Below are 17,190 nucleotides of genomic sequence, written 5' to 3' on the forward strand. Positions count from 1 at the left end.
ACGTCAGCTTTCCTGCTCCTCTGATGCTGCTTGGCCTGCTGTGTTCATCCAGCTCCATACTGTGTTATCTCAGATTCTCCAGCATTGGCAGTTCCTACTATCTCACAGCAAAATGTTGGACAGGATTTTGAAGCAGCAAAAACAATGTAACCATTTGACATCACTGTGTTCATTTAGGTTTTATGGAACATCCAAGGCTATATTGCCGGTGCCACAGGCAATCGTTTGTAAACTAAAATATTACAAAAATAGATAAAACTAAAGATAGCAATTTAATAATCTTTGTAGTTGATATTTAATCCCAATGGCAAGATTTCCTTTCCTTGAACAGAAAAATATATATGACTTCATCAAAACAAAAATGTTGGACTTGGAAGTAATCATAATGCTCTTACACATACATTGGAGTGGAAAACTGAAGCTAACCCAGTGAGTTGAAGGACTCATACAATGGCAGCCTCTAAGCTTTGGCACAATGTATCCACACATATTATTGGTGAAATAAAAAAAGATCAGCCTACTTAAATCTGAAACAAAGACACCCAAGTAAAATTAGGAGATGGACTCTACTGCTGTGTATAATGTAGATACATCAAAACATGCCAATAACTATAGATTGTAACTTGGATGCACTTGACTTATTATAAATGGCTTCAGTGAATCAGCAGTCAACTGTGGTGTTTAGTGGAACTGATGAAAGCTCAAAGAATCAGAACAAATATTTTAAAATGACACAGTGCAGATTACTTTGACACCTAAACATTATCGTGATAAATAAGGAACAAATTCAAGCAATGTAATGTGTCCATGTTTCTTTTATTCTAATGATTAAAAGTTCTATACTGATGTATATTTCAGATCAGATTCAATTTACTGCAGTTCCTAATAGCCTCTCAAAAATTGTGGTCACCACTGCTTAAAAATTGGCTGGATTGATAAACATTCATACTGTAGGCTTTATTTGATTGAGTTAACATCACAATGTTATACTAGTATGACCTCAATACAGTGTTCTTCTTGAAATAAATATAGTAGCATAAATAGGATATGTAATTTTGTACCTGTGAAGACTTGACTGGAAAACCATGTTCAGATTAATACTGTGCTATAAATTACATTCTATTGAACATAAACTGTTTTTTTCTTAGAACTAAAAAAGGATTCTGTCAAGTTAATTTAGCTAAGGCTATTGCTGTTTCATTCTAAAAATTGCTTAACTTCAATTTTAATTTCCTCATCAATCCTGAAGATGTTTGCTCATCCAGGTACAGTTTAGCAGGTGTCAGGAGCCCTGTAGTGTTTAATCACTCTCTTGACACTATCAAGCATATATGAGAACCAAAGGTAAACTACAGTCATCCTTAACCATACCCACTTCTTGAGACAGACTTTAACATGTAGCCAGCAGACCAATGAAATGTTCCTGGAGTCCACCTGTTCCAGCAACAAAAAGGCCAGAATCATTCTTGGGCCTAGGCCACTTTTAATTCAAACCAGAGACCTTCCCACTTCAAACAGATGCCCCAGTACAGTTCACATATCAAACCACTGCAACATCAGTTGGGAAGCCAGCAGCCTGGCATGTCCAAAATTGAGGATTGTAATCACAGAGAAAGTGACCCAGGAAGGCCGATGCCAAGTGGAATGTTGCACTTCCTTCTTTAACCCCACTGAAATAACTTGAAACTTGCCTTTCTCAGGCCTCTTCACCGATATTGCATTTAAACTTGGTGAAGGTGCACTGCTGCACTCCCAACCAGCTCTGTCCAACAATAAAAATTAGGGTTCTATACACTTCATAAGATCCAGATTTGCACAGCAAAAGAAACCCACCATCTGAAAAAGGTCGTGTTTCAGAAAGTTAATACAAGTCCCCTCATGTCCATATACTTTCCCATAATTTTTTTTATTTCTATTCATTTGTGGGATGTGGGCGTCGCTGGCTGGCCAACATTTATTGCCCATTCCTGGTTGTCCTTGAGAAGATGGTGGTGAGCTGCCTTCTTGAACCACTGCAGTCCACCTGCTGTGGGTTGACCCACAATGCCCTTAAGGGAGAGAATTCCAGGATTTTAACCCAGCAACTACGAAGGAATGGCTATATACTTACAAGTCAGGATGATGAGTGGCTTGGAGGGGAACTTGAAGTTAGTGATGTTCCTATACATCTGCTGCCCTTGCCCTTCTAAATGGAAGTGGTTTTGGGTTTGGAAGGTGCTGTCTGAGGATCTTTGGTGAATTTCTGCAGTGCATCTTATAGATAGTACACACTGCTGCTACTAAGCGTCGGTGGTGATGGGAGTGGATGCTTGTGGATGTAGTCCCAATCAAGCAGGCCGTATTGTCCTGGATGGGAGTGTTATTGGGGCTGCACTCATCCAGGCAAGTGGGGAGTATTCCATCACACTCCTGATTTGTGCCTTGTAGATGATGGACAGGCTTTGAGGAGTCAGGAGATGAGTTATTCACCGCAGTATTCCTAGCTTCTGAGCTACTCTTGCAGCCACTATGTTAATGTGGTGAGTCCACTTGAGTTTCTGGTCAATGATAACCCCAGGATAATGATAGTGGGAGATTTAGTGATGGTAACAGCATTGAATGCCAAGGAGCAATGGGTAGATTGTCTCTTATTTGTGATGGTTATAGCCTGGCATTTGTGAGGCACAAATGTTACTTGCCATTTGTCAGCCCAAGCCTAGATATTGTTCAGATCTTATTGCATTTGAACAGGGACTGCTTCAGTATCTGAGGAGTTGTGCATGGTGCTGAACATTGTGCAATCATCAGCAAACATTCCCACTTCTGACCTTATGATGAAGGTCATTGATGAAGCAGCTAAAGATGGTTGGGCCAAGGACACTACCTTGAGGAACTCCTGCAGAGATGTCCTGGAGCTGGGATGATTGACCTCCAACAACCATGACCATCATGCAATGTGTCAGGCATAACTCCAGCCACCAGAGAGTTTGCCCCCTGATACCCGTTGATTCCAGTTTTGCTAGGGATAATGAATCAGAAGAACATGTTGATCAAAAGCAAACTTTGGCTGATCTTTCAACATGTCGTTAAGAGAAGGGAAATGAACCAGATAGGAAAGTAACACTAAAATTTAAAACTTTTGCAATGAAACATGAATAGTTTTGATGCATGAGCAATTTGTAGTAAGCCATTACTCCACATTTCAGACTAAAATCAGTAAAATGAGTAGACACTACAGATCATTACCTGCATCTTTCCTATCTGTATCTCTTATTTTCACCACATGCAGTATAGTGCACTTATTCAATGAGACCTTTCTGGCTTCTGTTTTTTTCAATAGATGATTGCTAAATAGTGACTAAATTCAGCAAAGGGTCACAGATTTCAATAAGTTCATGAAAAAACCATTTCAGCATGTAGAATTATTATCAACGTAATGAATTTTTCTTTTTAAAAAAATCACTTCCCATCTATTAAAATATAAAATCTGTTGAGTACTTGTTGATTAATAGCAGTATACATTTTCATTATGTTGGTTAGGTACAAAACAAGGACTAAATTAAAATGAAAATTCACTCACTCGAGGTATAACTGAAAATGATTCACTTCCTTCATTGGAACACAAGGAGTAAAGTCATTAAGTGAGTACAGACACGCTCAAACACCAAAGTTTGAGGAGAAAAAACAAGAATAAACTTATCTTCTCAAAGTTGTCACAAATTCAAGTAGATTTACAATTATTTAGTGGAGTACGGAATTAGTTGCATTGATAAGGGGAATTCCATCAAAAGAAGCAAAACAGGAAACTTAGTAGGTTCTCATGAAAATATTACTTTAAATACGGAAACTGAGCAATTCAGTAAACATTAGATCATCAAGAAATAACTAAAGACAACCAAAAGTACAGAAAAGGGGCAAGGAAATAAGTTGCATTTCGATTACATTTCTCATTGTCAGGGGAAAAGAATCAGTTTCATTACTGTAAGCACTGACTGTACTTTCTCCTTTAAATATCTGTTATCCTACTTTGAAGGGCTTTTCGAGACAAGCTCACCATCCAAAGCAGTTCAATAGATAAAAGAGATGGACAATAAACATCGCCTCTCAATGTGATTTAGCTCCCTGCCTGGAACACAAAACGCTGCTGAATGGTCATTTTGATGCTCCCTACAGACAAGCTCCATTCTTAGTCTGTTCATAAAGGAGAGAAATAGGATGTTCATACTGTTAGTCTGTACCAACTTTCTCTTAACGTTAGGGTAGGTTCAGAGTCAAAATGAATTTTGAGTGACTCCATGTGCACAAAATTACATGTGCAGTTGTTCCAATATTTCTGCCTATGGTCCAAATTTACCCAGCAATTTAATCAGGGCACACTTAAAATGCATGCAGCTGTACGTTATTGGAAGTTGCTTTCAGTGAAATCGGTTTTCCAAATTGAATGCATGAATAAACCCCAGAGGACTGCAGAAGCACATCCAAGATAAGAGATCGATAGCTTTCTAGATATTAATGACATCAAGGGATATGGAGATTCTGCAGGAAAAAGGAATTAAAGTAAATGATCAGCCTTGTCTGGATTGGCTGAGAAGGCTTTACGGATTGAATGTCCTGCTGCTATGTTCCTATTACGTTCTCCAATTCCAACTTCTCTACCTCAAAAATCTCAATGCTCCTTTAATACCCAGTCATCCAAGGGATGCCATGTGTTTCTAATATTTTTTTCATGGGATATGGTCTTCATTGGTAAGTTACCCTAGAACTGAGTGGTTTGGTAGGCATTTGTAGGAAAGACACAAAAATATTACCAATACGTTGAGAAAGGGGGAGGGAGAATAACATAATACAAAAGAAATAAGTTGCTAAGAATCTCATAGACATTTGATAAACTGGTGCACACACCAGCTGGAAATGATAAATGGCTGCTGAGTATTTCAGAGGCAAGGAAAAGAAAACGCTACTTCAAGTAATTTGTGAAATGAATATCAATGTTATGGCAATTTTTTATAACGATCTCTCCATTTCCTCAAGTGAATCCATAATGATTGAGCCTTACAAACAGACAATCCCACATTCATTCCCAGTGTGTGGGATCAGTCAAACTTACATAAATGGATAATAAAGTATTTAAAATGAAGAACTGCGGATGCTGGAGATCTGAAACAAAAACAGAAATTGCTGAAGAAACTCAGCAGATCTGGCAACGTCTATGGAAAGAAAGCAGAGTTAATGTTTTGCATCCAGTAACTCTTCATCCGAACTCAACAGATTAATTTGCCTGATGTACTCAGTTATGGTAGTAAGTTAAAAATCTCGCATCCTGTTTAACCGCTGTCCTTTCTCGAACTGTACTATGAAATAATTGCGCAGAGGCTGGTATCCTGTCACCAAGTCCCCCTTTATTTACATGTTCACAATACACTGGCTGTGGCCAACCAGCTTGGATCCAGTCCCTGAATTGAGGAAACTCTGAATCCCTTGTTTACATGTGTCAGCCAGGGCTCCCTGATTGGCCAAGGTTAAGAACCCCAATCAAGGATCTTATAGTCAATATGATCCACAAAATAATATTTGCTACTAATATCAGAAATTACTGGGAGAAAATGTAGTGGAATTTAGAGGTGCTTCCCCCTGCAGAATTGAGTATCACATTCAGATTTTAGATTTGAGAAGTTAACACTTTTTCTTCCGGGCATTGTGCTAATCATATTCCCCATTAACTCTTTCCCAGTTCTAAGGTTTTGAAGTAGATTTGTAGCTCGGGTTGTAGGTGTTGTGGTTGGTTGGCTCGCCAAGCTGGTTCATTGTTGTTCATTACCCTGCTGGGTAACATCGTCAGTGCAGCCTCCGATGAAGCACCATTGTGTTTTCCCGCCTGGTTTTTAAACTCTGGTGTCTGTTGAGCTCGATTACCTCACTTCCAGTTTTCCTTTGCAGTGGAGTGTATATCCCATATGTATCCCATACATCCCATATACACTCCACTGCAAAGGAAAATCGAAAGTGAGGTAATCCAGCTCAACGGACTCCAGAGTTTAAAAACTAGGCGGGAAAACACAACGGCACTTCATCGGAGGCTGCACTGATGATGTTACCCAGCAGGGTAATGAAACGTCTGCGGAACAACAATGAACCAGCTCCTTCCCAGTTCATTTGATTTGTTCTAACGTTTTTAAACTGATAGTGTGGTTTGAACCAGACAAATTGCCACTAGTATGACAATCTTGCCACAATTTAATGTGCCGTTCTCTTTTTTGGAATTCTCCCTATGCTCCCACACACATGACTATCCAGAAGCTATGTCTTCTCAGATACAGAGGCCCATACCCTTAGGAGTCACAACAATCTTAAATTTCCTCTGATAGTAGGAACTGCAGATGCTGGAGAATCTGAGATAACAAGGTGTAGAGCTGGATGAACACAGCAGGCCAAACAGCATCAGAGAAGCAGGAAAGCTGACGTTTCCGGTCTAGACCCTTCTTCAGAAAATTCAGGGTGAATGTGTTTTATGGGTAATTGACTGGTCAGAGTGTCTGTATAGAATATTTCACAGGCAACAAGGGCACATGGAAAATGTCTGAATTCTTCCAGAAAAGCTGAAAAAATCTGCTATATCAGCAGTGACATAAACAGTGCTTCGCACAACATTCTTTCATTTTCCTACGCATACTTGCTACTTTATTCCTGTGAGTAATCAGTTCTGTATTTCCATTCTTTATGGTTTAGATTCTTTTTGCAATAATTCCAGCCCACTGTGCCATGTACTAAATCTGTTCTGTTTAGTAGTACCTAAACTTCACTGTTGCCAGAAACTGCAAGCTGTCTAGCATTTCTTTAATTGTTTAATTAGTCTCTTCCACAAATAGAGATATGGATTGACAACATGATGTCACTCAGATCTCCGAAAGAAATTCTTTCAGGATCATTGAATCCATCAGACCAGCCTGAATGTCAAAAGCAAAACATTCTCCAGTCAATGGATGAACTGCTGTTTACTGAACATTTTATGGTTGACACACCTTCACTTCTATATTATATAGACAGAAGTTTCACATGCCTCTACTACATCATTAAATCACACATACATTGCCCACACTTCTTCTCAAAAATGAATAGAGACTCAGAGACAATATACCCAATGTCTTTCCGATTTGTCAGCGTTACCAGTAACTACCTGCATATATAATGTAGACAAGCTCAGAAGCTGTCACGAGTGACAAATACTTTAAAGTTGATTGCAAGGACATAAAACAGTCCATGTAAACTATGGTATTACTCTTTATTCATTCTTATCGTGCACACAGTAGGGCAGGCAGATCATACAACTGCTGGAGAGGAAAGGGAAAGTTGTTTTATATTGACACTTGTCTGCTGTGAACAATCAATGGGCATATTTTGGTATCTAAAAAGGATGAGGGATTAGAATTATAAGATACAGACTCAGGATACAAACTGCACAGCTTTACAGAATACATTCTCTGATTTGAAAAGTAGTTGCTCAACTGTGAAAAGACAGAATCTCAATGAAGTAGCACTAAGGTTGCTGTGGATGTTCTTTGGCTAAAATGTTTACCATCACCGAGTAAGTGTATTGATTTGACATTTGTGATTTCCTGCAATTTTAGGAACAACATTAATATGCTTCTTAAAAAGCACCAGTGACAGTTAAAAGAAAAGTTGCAAACAAAAATCAAGTCAGCTCTAGCAGTGTCTAGGCATCAATTTTGGCAGATATGAATGACAAAACCAACATGAATTCTCCAATGTGAACAGAACCAGATTATTTCAAACATCAGTTTTTATTAGAAACCCATTTAGTAATGCCAGATAAAGTACCGTGTCGAGATTTTCATTGAAGTTTACAAACGGAACATTCATTGATAATTAAGATTCTTTTTATCCCAGTAGATATCATTGTCCATGTTCAGATTATCTTTCACTCCCTTTTTCTTAGTAATCGGCCAATTCTAGGAGGCCAAGCAGATCGGTTGATCGAAGACTTTTGTCCAGCATGCCTTAGATTGGGAATGCATTGCAATGGCGATAATAAATGTAATGGCGATAATGCATTGTAATGGTGATAATGGGTGGCATGGTGGCTCAGTGGCTAGCACTGCTGCCTCACAGCACCAGGGTCCCAGATTTGATTCCACCTTCAGGTGACTGTCTGTGTGGAGTTTGCACATTCTCCCCATGTCTGCGTGTGTGTGTGCTCCGGTTTCCTCCCACAGCCCAAAGATATGAAAAGTTAGGTGGATTGGCCATGCTAAATTGCCCGTAGTGTTCAGGGATGTATGGGTTATGGGGGGATGGGTCTGGGTGGGATGTTCCAAGGGTCAGTGTGGACTTGTTGGGCTGAAGGGCCTGTTTCCACACTGTAGGGATTCTATGATTCTAAACCCAAACTTAATTTCACCATTCAGTGGCATCATACATCCATTGCATTATGTCAACCATGTTTCTAGCATTCATCTCTTTTCCTGAAACAGCAAGTATTGAAGTAACCTTAAGAGTCTTATATCATCTTGATGGGCTGCTGAATGCTGGCTACAACATTGCTTATCATTTTTATTTCTAGACTCAGTTTTTCTAGCACTGCCTTGATTGTTATATAAATTTCCTGTTTTGTAGCCCAGTCATCCACACATCATTCATTATTTTATCCTCAATCTGACCCATCTTGAAGTAATAATTTGGTTGGGACACTACTGGGCACCAATATGATTGTGCAAAGTTGGTGAGTCATTTGCATCAATAAAATTTAAAGTAATATTTTCTTGTTTTGTACTGCAACTATGTTTAATTGTATGTTGATGTCTCAAAACTATCCTAATAAATCAAGTTGAAATTTCTCTTTTAGATATTTCACAAAGTTATATATTGTACTTGCAGTAACCTTTACACTAAAATGCTAACAATAGGAAGAATAGCACCCCATACTAACAAATATTCCCTTAAGAAGAGAAAAAGGTTCTGATTAATTAAAATACAGGATGCTAGATGATTACAGGTTTGAATATATTATTATTACCAGTAACACAATGGCACTACAAGGCATGCTGTTATTACAATGACACACATAGACTGGTGCCTGGCACATGAACAAGTTGCCAGTTTGTAGCACTCAGATATGGGCAGATGCCCACCAGATGCTAAGCATTTCTCCAAAGCAGAAGGAAATCAGAGGAAACATTAACAATCAAGGATCAACTTAATTTCCTAATGCCTGTAAGTTGTGCCTCTGGATCCTGCCATCTGTTAAAGTGGGGTAACCATCACCCATCCCCACTCCCAAACCCTGTTTAGCCTGCAGCAGGACCCTTGGTGCCTCCAGGGATCAACCATAAAATAAATATAACAACTGTTTTGGCAATATAACTGAGACAGTAAAGAAGAGTGGCAGTGGAAGGCTGTGTAAACTAGGGGTGAACAAAATTATAAATATGTATCTTATAAAGCAGCAGTGATGTTTAAAAAAAAGGTACATGTTAGGAAAATACATGAGCTAGGCACTTCATTAGTCAGAATAGCTCTGGTTGTAATTTCAGAATTGATGATGATTTCTTCAGCAAGAAAAAATTCTTTACTATCTTGGGATTGCCCACCTGTGGCAATGATGTTGCAAACAGTGGAAAATGTGTAGCTGGGGAAGAATGGAAACCACACACCCAAAGGCTTTCTCAGTTCAGTTCAAGCCTGGGATGAAAAATAGGTCCCCTTTCCAATCTTGGCGATTGTCACACACTCATTAACAGATTAAGAGAGTAACAAATATGAAGCCAAGATCGGGGCTTATTCTTATTGCCATCCCACATCAGTTAAGCGTGTTTACGGGAGGAAAGAATGAGTTCAAGGTATGAAATAAGCCTGGGAACATGTTGCACTTTCTTCCAATTTCTGGCCTGGTTTAAGTTATTGCTTGAGCAGCAGATCATGACCTAGACTCAGAAATATTTCGACATTGTGGATGGCAACACAGTGGTTTTATTTGTGGGTTAAAATCAAAATGCATACGAAGGACCCCTTTAACGCAACTGGTAACCATTCAGGCAAAAAGCAAATTTAAAGTTTTGGTGCTCACTCTTCGGGAGACCACAAAAAATTAAATAACTTTTCCATGTTAATTCAATATTTTAACAAAATAGAGTGCCGAAGTAATCAATTTCCAAGACTGCAAATAAGTTGTCCAACTTCCTTAATCTATTAATGAGTGTATACATGACAATCACTAAGATTGGGAAGAGATTATGTCTGACAAGTGTTGCCTCATAGGAAACAAAGGCGATAAGGGTGGTATGTTCATACACTGAGATATCGGTCCTCATTCTGGCCCATACATCTGCCCTGAGCAGTGGAACAGATTGTTTTTTTAAAAAGTTTTGATTTTTAAAACTATATTTTGTTTTTTTAAAAATCCACTACTTTAATGTTTAACAATAAACAACTTGGTTTGTGTATCCGGCACTGCAGGAGTTAACACATGGAATTTCCTGCTGCTTCTTGCCAACCAGTATGTGATGATAATCTGCATACATCGCGCCTCGATAATGCGAGTAGGGAACTGTACAGTCACTCTGAACAAAGTACCTCCAGTCTGCTCGGGCTTGGGCATGAGACCAATCAGAAACATGTTACTGGCAATATCGCAGGAGAAAATGCGTTAAAGTTAACATTTTCCCTCTTTTATAATCATAGACACGCTTTCTTAACAACTTCCCAGAACTTAAGCTTCTAGACCTTTAGCCTTACGAAACAATCATCCAGGAAAGATAAACGAATTTCGCCCGAGCCCAGAAACATGCCAAATATCGCACGGACCGAACGAAATCCCCGCTTGCTCAGAGCTAACTTGACTTTGTCCAAGTCATGTTTACTATAGGGGGCTCTCAGCACTGCTCGGGGACAGTGAGAACCGCAAACATCTCAGTCTGCTGGATTCCCCTTCCTCACCTGTGATTAAACAGAGAGTGACAGGGTGGGGGCAAGTTGCAGGATATACATTACCTGCCTGAGATGGTGATCTCGACTTTGGTGGCCGGGATGTTGGCGTGCAGGGGATCGAAGTCTCCTATGGACGCCATATTCCTGTAGCTCTCGACTGCAAAAGCCTGAAGCGCCGGACGGCTCCACTCCTCGGTTCGGGTTAGTGTGTGTGTGTGTGTGTGTATACGGGTGATGTCACTTCATAACAAATACAAGAAAACGTCTGAGAGAGAGAGGAGGAGCAGAAATCAGCAGCATTTGAGCTGTGTCTGCATCAGAAACCCCAACTAAATCAGCTGGGAGAGGAGGAGCACAGGCATTTTTACAAACCTGCAGGGGGTGGGGGGACATTTAAAGTGAGGATGTGAAATATGATTATGAAATCCGGATTGCATGCCTTTTTTTTCTTTGAGCAAACCTTATGTCAATACAGAGAAGCCTGCATGTGTTGCTGTTCCTTACAATTCAAACTTCGTTTTAATGGAAAGCTCTTGGTCAGAAATAAACATCTTGGAGCTGCCTCAAGAAATGTGACGATTCTTTCAATGTCTCCAAACATCTAACACCGGAATCTATATAGGCATTAACATGGTATACAGGACACAGCATCAACTATTCCTTTCCAAAAGAACCAAAGTATTTTTCTCAATTAGCGAATATTTTTCAGTCCACGACTTAAACAGAACACAATCCATGTCTCTCTAAATTAAGAGTGAAGTTTAAAGGACCAATCCACTTCCGGTTTCACCCTTGGGTTCTCCCGATGTTCACAAGGAAATACCCCCCTCATTATAAAAAGAACATCCCTGCTCATCCGCCCCTCGCTAACAGCAACGACCCGGGACAGCCGGAGTGTTTCCGAGTGAAACACATACAGACCCATTTGGGATGAACTAAAATATGTAACCACGCTTTCCATGAATCTCAACCAGAAATTGCTAGCAATCTGAAATAAGAGCAGGGGATACTGAAAATGCTCAGCAGTTCAGGCAGCGTCTGTGGAGAGAGCGAGAGAGACACAGTTAATGTTTCAGGTCATTAATCTCAGTTCTGATGAAGAGTCACCAAACTCGAAATGTTAACTCTGCTTTCTGTCCACAGATGCTGCCAGACCCGCTTGGCTTCTCCGGCAATTTCTGTTTTTGTTTCATCTCATTAATCTTCATACGAGTTCCACTTTAATTTAGAAAAAACGAAAACTGGGTCTTGTTGGTGTGATGAAATTGCAGTTTTGGCCACTATCCCACTAGATTCCCAAGGTCAATGTGAAACAAGTTTTTTGAGACTGAATATAGATTCGGCGCATCTTGCGAATCTGGATTCTATCCTGAAGCCGCTTGGACTCCAGGTTCTCATCTTTCTGTTTAATAAACAGGCAGTGAGTTGATCTTTTATTTGACCACTTCAGCTAAATTGCAGAAACCATAATAAAGGAAATTAATGCAAACACGTATAAATGGTCGATAAATAATCAGAAAACATGATTTTCAAAAATAGCTAATTCATTACGTTGTATTCCAAGGGACATTATCACACTGATGACCAAAGTCTGTATTTTGAACAAGAATGAATAGGGTGTGTTACCGATCATTTATTCACACATGTCCGTATAAATTTTGCGTGAACATTGAAAATAATATTGGAAAAATAATGCTGGTAATCTAAACATTTGTTCTGAGAAAGCAGTCTAAAAAGTCTTTGTGTCCTCTTGCTAGTTATGGATTGGTGACTGCGGTCAGGTATCCCACTGGCGGTGGCATTTGGCTCGATAAGTTGATTGCGACACGCGGAGTCTGGGAATTGCACAGTGAACCGTCAGCGCGCACAGCGAATTGAGCGTTAGGACCTTCCCTGTGCTAATTCAGAGGGTCTCCGGTTCTGTTCAGTCGCCCTGTGGAATTGTTAACTACACAGCGTTCGAACTTACAGGGCTCTGCTCCTAGATTTACATTTGATCTTAGAGATGATGGGATAAAATAGTCCTGTGCTGAATTGAACAACACAATGATCAAGTGTGTGTGTGTACATTTATGTTTGCACTGCACGCCGCCCCAAGCCAACATTTTTGAAACTGCGTACGACTGCTATTGTGTATTATTTATAAAAAGGGTTTTTTTTTACATTAATGCTCTGATTTCCTTATTTTAGGATTGTGTAACATATTACGAAATACGGTGTGACAAAACTGGCCACGTGCTTTGGTCTTGACTCTTTCTCCAGTTTCATGAATCATCGCAGAGATATTCAACAAGTTTCTCCACATCATTGCAATGCCACAGTACACGCCACGTTTCGACCAAGCCTCCACATACTCATCATCAATGACTTTCCTCATAACCCCTTATCATAGGGAATGCACAAAAAAAGAGATTTCAGTTTAAATTGAATCAGAGATAGTAGGAACTGCAGATGCTGGAGAATCCGAGACAACAAGGTGCAGGGCTGGACGAACACAGCAGGCCAAGCAGCATCATAGGCTTGCTTGGACTGCTGTGTTCATCCAGCCCTGCACCTTGTTGTTTCAGTTTAAATTCCGTCTACCGTAGCCACAGGACGGCGCGACGCCAATGGAGTGCCATTTGAAATGCTATACTATAGGAAGCGCGCATAACATCAGCAGTGACCAACTGCAGCAACATAGGAGTAGGCTATTTGGCCCTTCCAGCCCATTCTACCATTCAATTACAAGGTGGTCGATCTCTGGTTGTCCCAACTCCGCTTTCCTGCCTAACGGCAAAATCATTGACTTCCTTCGAGAATCTATACATCTCAGACCGAATAAACTTATTAACCCAGCCTTGCTCCTTTCAAGGAGGTGGTGGCACAATGCTAATGTCACTAAGTGAATAATCCAGAGTCCTGGGCTAATGTTCGGGAGGCTGTGGGTTCAAATCCAATCAGGGCAGATAGTGCAATCAGAATTCAATAAAAATCTAGGGGAAAAAAATTAGCCTAATGGTGACCACTATCAATGTGTTTTTTTTAAAAAAAAACCCTGTTCACTAATCTTCTTTAGTGAAGGAAATCAGCCATCCCTACCTGGTCTGGTCTATACGTTACTCCAGCCCAATGGACTCTTAACTGCTGCCTGGGCTATTAGGAATGGAAAAATAAATGTTGACAGCGCCACCAATGCCCACACCCCTCAAACAAAAAATAAATCACATTTGGAATCTGTCAAACATCTCCCATATCTTGGCATCTGTCTCTTCCAAAACATCACAATTGATGAGGATCAGATCAAATCAACTGTGGCAAACCAAACACATCAGGAAGTCAACAAATCTAGTGTATGGAGCAGTTCCATTCAGTACTGTACTGCTGTGAAATGTGGGTTTCATATCTGACACATAAGAGCACTAGAGAAAGTCCATAAGCAATAGCTCTGCCACATTGTCCACATATAATGTAAGGGTTAACAAACAAATGCTCACATCCTTCAAGATACAGATTCATAAGCATTCAGGCAAAATCCCTGCAAAATCAACTTTGGTAGATGGAACACTGTGTCCAGCTGGGTCTTATTTTATCACGTCTCAAATGGCCAACATTCTGGGAGAGTACAAAGAAAGCACATGTATTTCTGCTATAATGTGTGTTTCATTAACACAAATTGGCTGTAACATGAATGATGAATAGTGGACACTGTCTGATTAATGCAAAACTTTCTACTATAGCAATTTTCTATAGCAATCCGTATAATGTGATTTTCTACAGCGCAAAGTCGCACAAGTACGCAACTATTGTGTTAGAGGAGAACTACCTGCACTACAAAGACACTCAAGTTCTCCTTGAAGCACAGCACCATTGGCATTAATGATCAGGAGGAATTTGTTATCAATTCTTCAAAATGGTGGTAACTTCTCCATCGAGCTGCACCATGTTTTGAGTCACACCATCAAATGATGAAGCAAAGAGGCAGCAGAGAAGGACAGTAAAGGTATTCATTCACACTTAGATCTCACACTCATGTGAAATGTCCTGCCCATGTGCTTAAAGATCAGTAAGTTGAGAATCAGCCTGGTCATTCACATGAAGACCCATGCAGAAACTCATAAACCTATCATAGCATCGCTGAGTCAAGGCACAGATGATGTTGGCTCAAGAGAACACTCAGAGTTACCTATATATTCTGGACACCACATCATAAAAAAAAATGAAAAGGATTTGGTGAGGGTGCAAAAAATTATTTAATGAGGACAACACCAGAACAATGAGGCAATGTGTCATCAAGAAACATTAAGCTGTCTGTATCTGATTGCTTGTCCAAAAAGAAAGTTGGAAGATGACCGAATGGAGGTCTTGAAGATTAAAAATGGATTCATGATATGGACACAAAGAGTGGAGCAGAGTAAGGCTATTGGACTAGAACAGTCCCATCAAGAAATCAAAAAAGAAATCTAGAAGAGGCTTCTTTACACAGAGGGTGGTGAGAATGTGAAAGTTACAACCTCATTAAGTAATTAAAGCAAATACAGTTTGTCCTCAATTAACGATAACAGTTGTGGAGCTGGAGGAACACAGCAGGCCAGGCAGCATCAGGGGAGCAGGAAAGTTGACGTTTCGGGTTGGGACCCTTCTTCAGAAATGGGGAAGGGCGAAGGGAGCTCTGAAATAAATAGAGAGGAGGGATGGGTCTGGGGAAGGAGTTGGGATGGTGATAGGTGAGTGCGGGTAGGCAGTGGTTGGGATTGGTCAGTGAGGTGGGAGGAGCAGATAGGTGGGAGAGAAGATGGACAGGTTGTGTCAGGTTCTGTCAGGTCAAGGCGATGGGGATGAGAGGGAGGGTTGGTCGTGGGATGAGGCCGGGGTTGGGGAGATTTTGAAACTGGTAAAGTCCACATTGACACCATTGGGTTGTAGGCTCCCAAGGTGGAATATGAGGTGCTGCTCCTCCAGTTTCTGGGTGGCGTCATTGTGACAGTGGAGGAGGCCCAGATTGGGCATGTTATGCAGGGCCTCCTCCAGTGTCACAACGGTGCCACCCAGAAACTAGAGGAGCAGCACCTCACATTCCACCTTGGGAGCCTACAACCCAATGGTCTCAATGTGGACTTTACCAGTTTCAAGATATCCCCACCCCTGGCCTCATCCCATGACCAACCCTCCTGCTCATCCCCGCCTCCTTGACCTGGTGCAACCTGATTTAACTCCCACTTCCTACAGACTAAGGGGGTGGCCAAGGGACCCCGCATGGGCCCAAGCTATGCCTGCTTCTTCATTGGATACGTGGAACAGTCCCTCTTCTGCAGCTACACTGGCACAATCCCCCACCTCTTCCTCCGCTACATCGATGACTGTATTGGCTCTGCCTCGTGCTCCCATGAGGAGCTTGAACAGTTCATCAACTTAACTAACACCTTTCACCCCAATCTTAAGTTCACTTGGACCATCTCTGATACCTCTCTCTCCTTCCTGGACCTCTCTGTCTCCATCTCTGGTGATTGCTTTGAAACCGATATCTATTTCAAGCCCACCAACTCCCACAGCTACCTAGACTACACCTCCTCTCACCCACCTTCCTGCAAGAATGCGATCCCCTACTCACAATTCCTCCACCTCCGCCACGTCAGCTCCCAAGATGGGGCGTTCCACTCCCAAACATCCTCTTATTTCAAGAACCACAACATCACCCCCTTCGGTGGTCGAAAACGCTCTCGACTGCATCTCTTGTATTTCCCGCACTTCTGCCCTCACATCCCTTCCCTGCACCAAAAATGAAGACAGAATCCCCCTTGACCTTACATATCACCCTACTAACCTCCGGATTCAACACATCATTCTTCGCCACTTCTGCCACCTGCAATCTGACCCCACAACCAAGGATATATTTCCCTCCCCACCACTATCTGCCTTCCATAGGGACTGCTCTCTCCATAACTCCCTCATCCACTCTACACTCCCCACTAGCCCCACCACCCCTGGCACCTTCCCGTGTAACCGCAGGATTTCCACACCTGTCCCTACATGTCCCCCGTCACCTCCATCCAAGGAACCAAACAAACCTATCACATCACATAGATGTTCGTCTGCACATCCACCAATGTGGTCTACAGCATCTGCTGCTCCCGCTGTGGCCTCCTCTACATCGGTGAGATCAAGTGGAGCCTAGGAGATTGTTTTGTAGAGCACCTGCACTCTGTTCATGACAAACGACAACACCTTCCAGTCACGTACCATTTCATCTCCCCCTCCCACTCCCTGGATGACATGTCCATCCTGGGCTTT

General features: G+C 41.2%; 1 protein-coding gene across 2 annotated transcripts in view; it reads right to left on the minus strand.

Annotated features, from left to right (window-relative positions):
* LOC109938948 (copine-8) overlaps positions 1 to 11,169 on the minus strand; it is a 307,311-nt gene extending 296,142 nt beyond the window's left edge. Inside the window, exon 1 of one of the 2 annotated variants that reach the window (XM_048610427.1) lies at positions 10,984 to 11,168. In XM_048610427.1, the coding sequence (XP_048466384.1) occupies positions 10,984 to 11,060 (77 nt within the window). In that variant the 5' untranslated portion in view covers positions 11,061 to 11,168. Of the gene's footprint in view, positions 1 to 10,983 lie in introns of both variants that reach the window. The other variant, XM_048610428.1, reaches the window with a different exon arrangement.
* Positions 11,170 to 17,190: the final 6,021 nt, after the last annotated feature.

Source organism: Rhincodon typus, chromosome 22 (assembly GCF_021869965.1).
Source record: "Rhincodon typus isolate 14 chromosome 22, sRhiTyp1.1, whole genome shotgun sequence".
Taxonomy (NCBI): Eukaryota; Metazoa; Chordata; class Chondrichthyes; order Orectolobiformes; family Rhincodontidae; genus Rhincodon; species Rhincodon typus.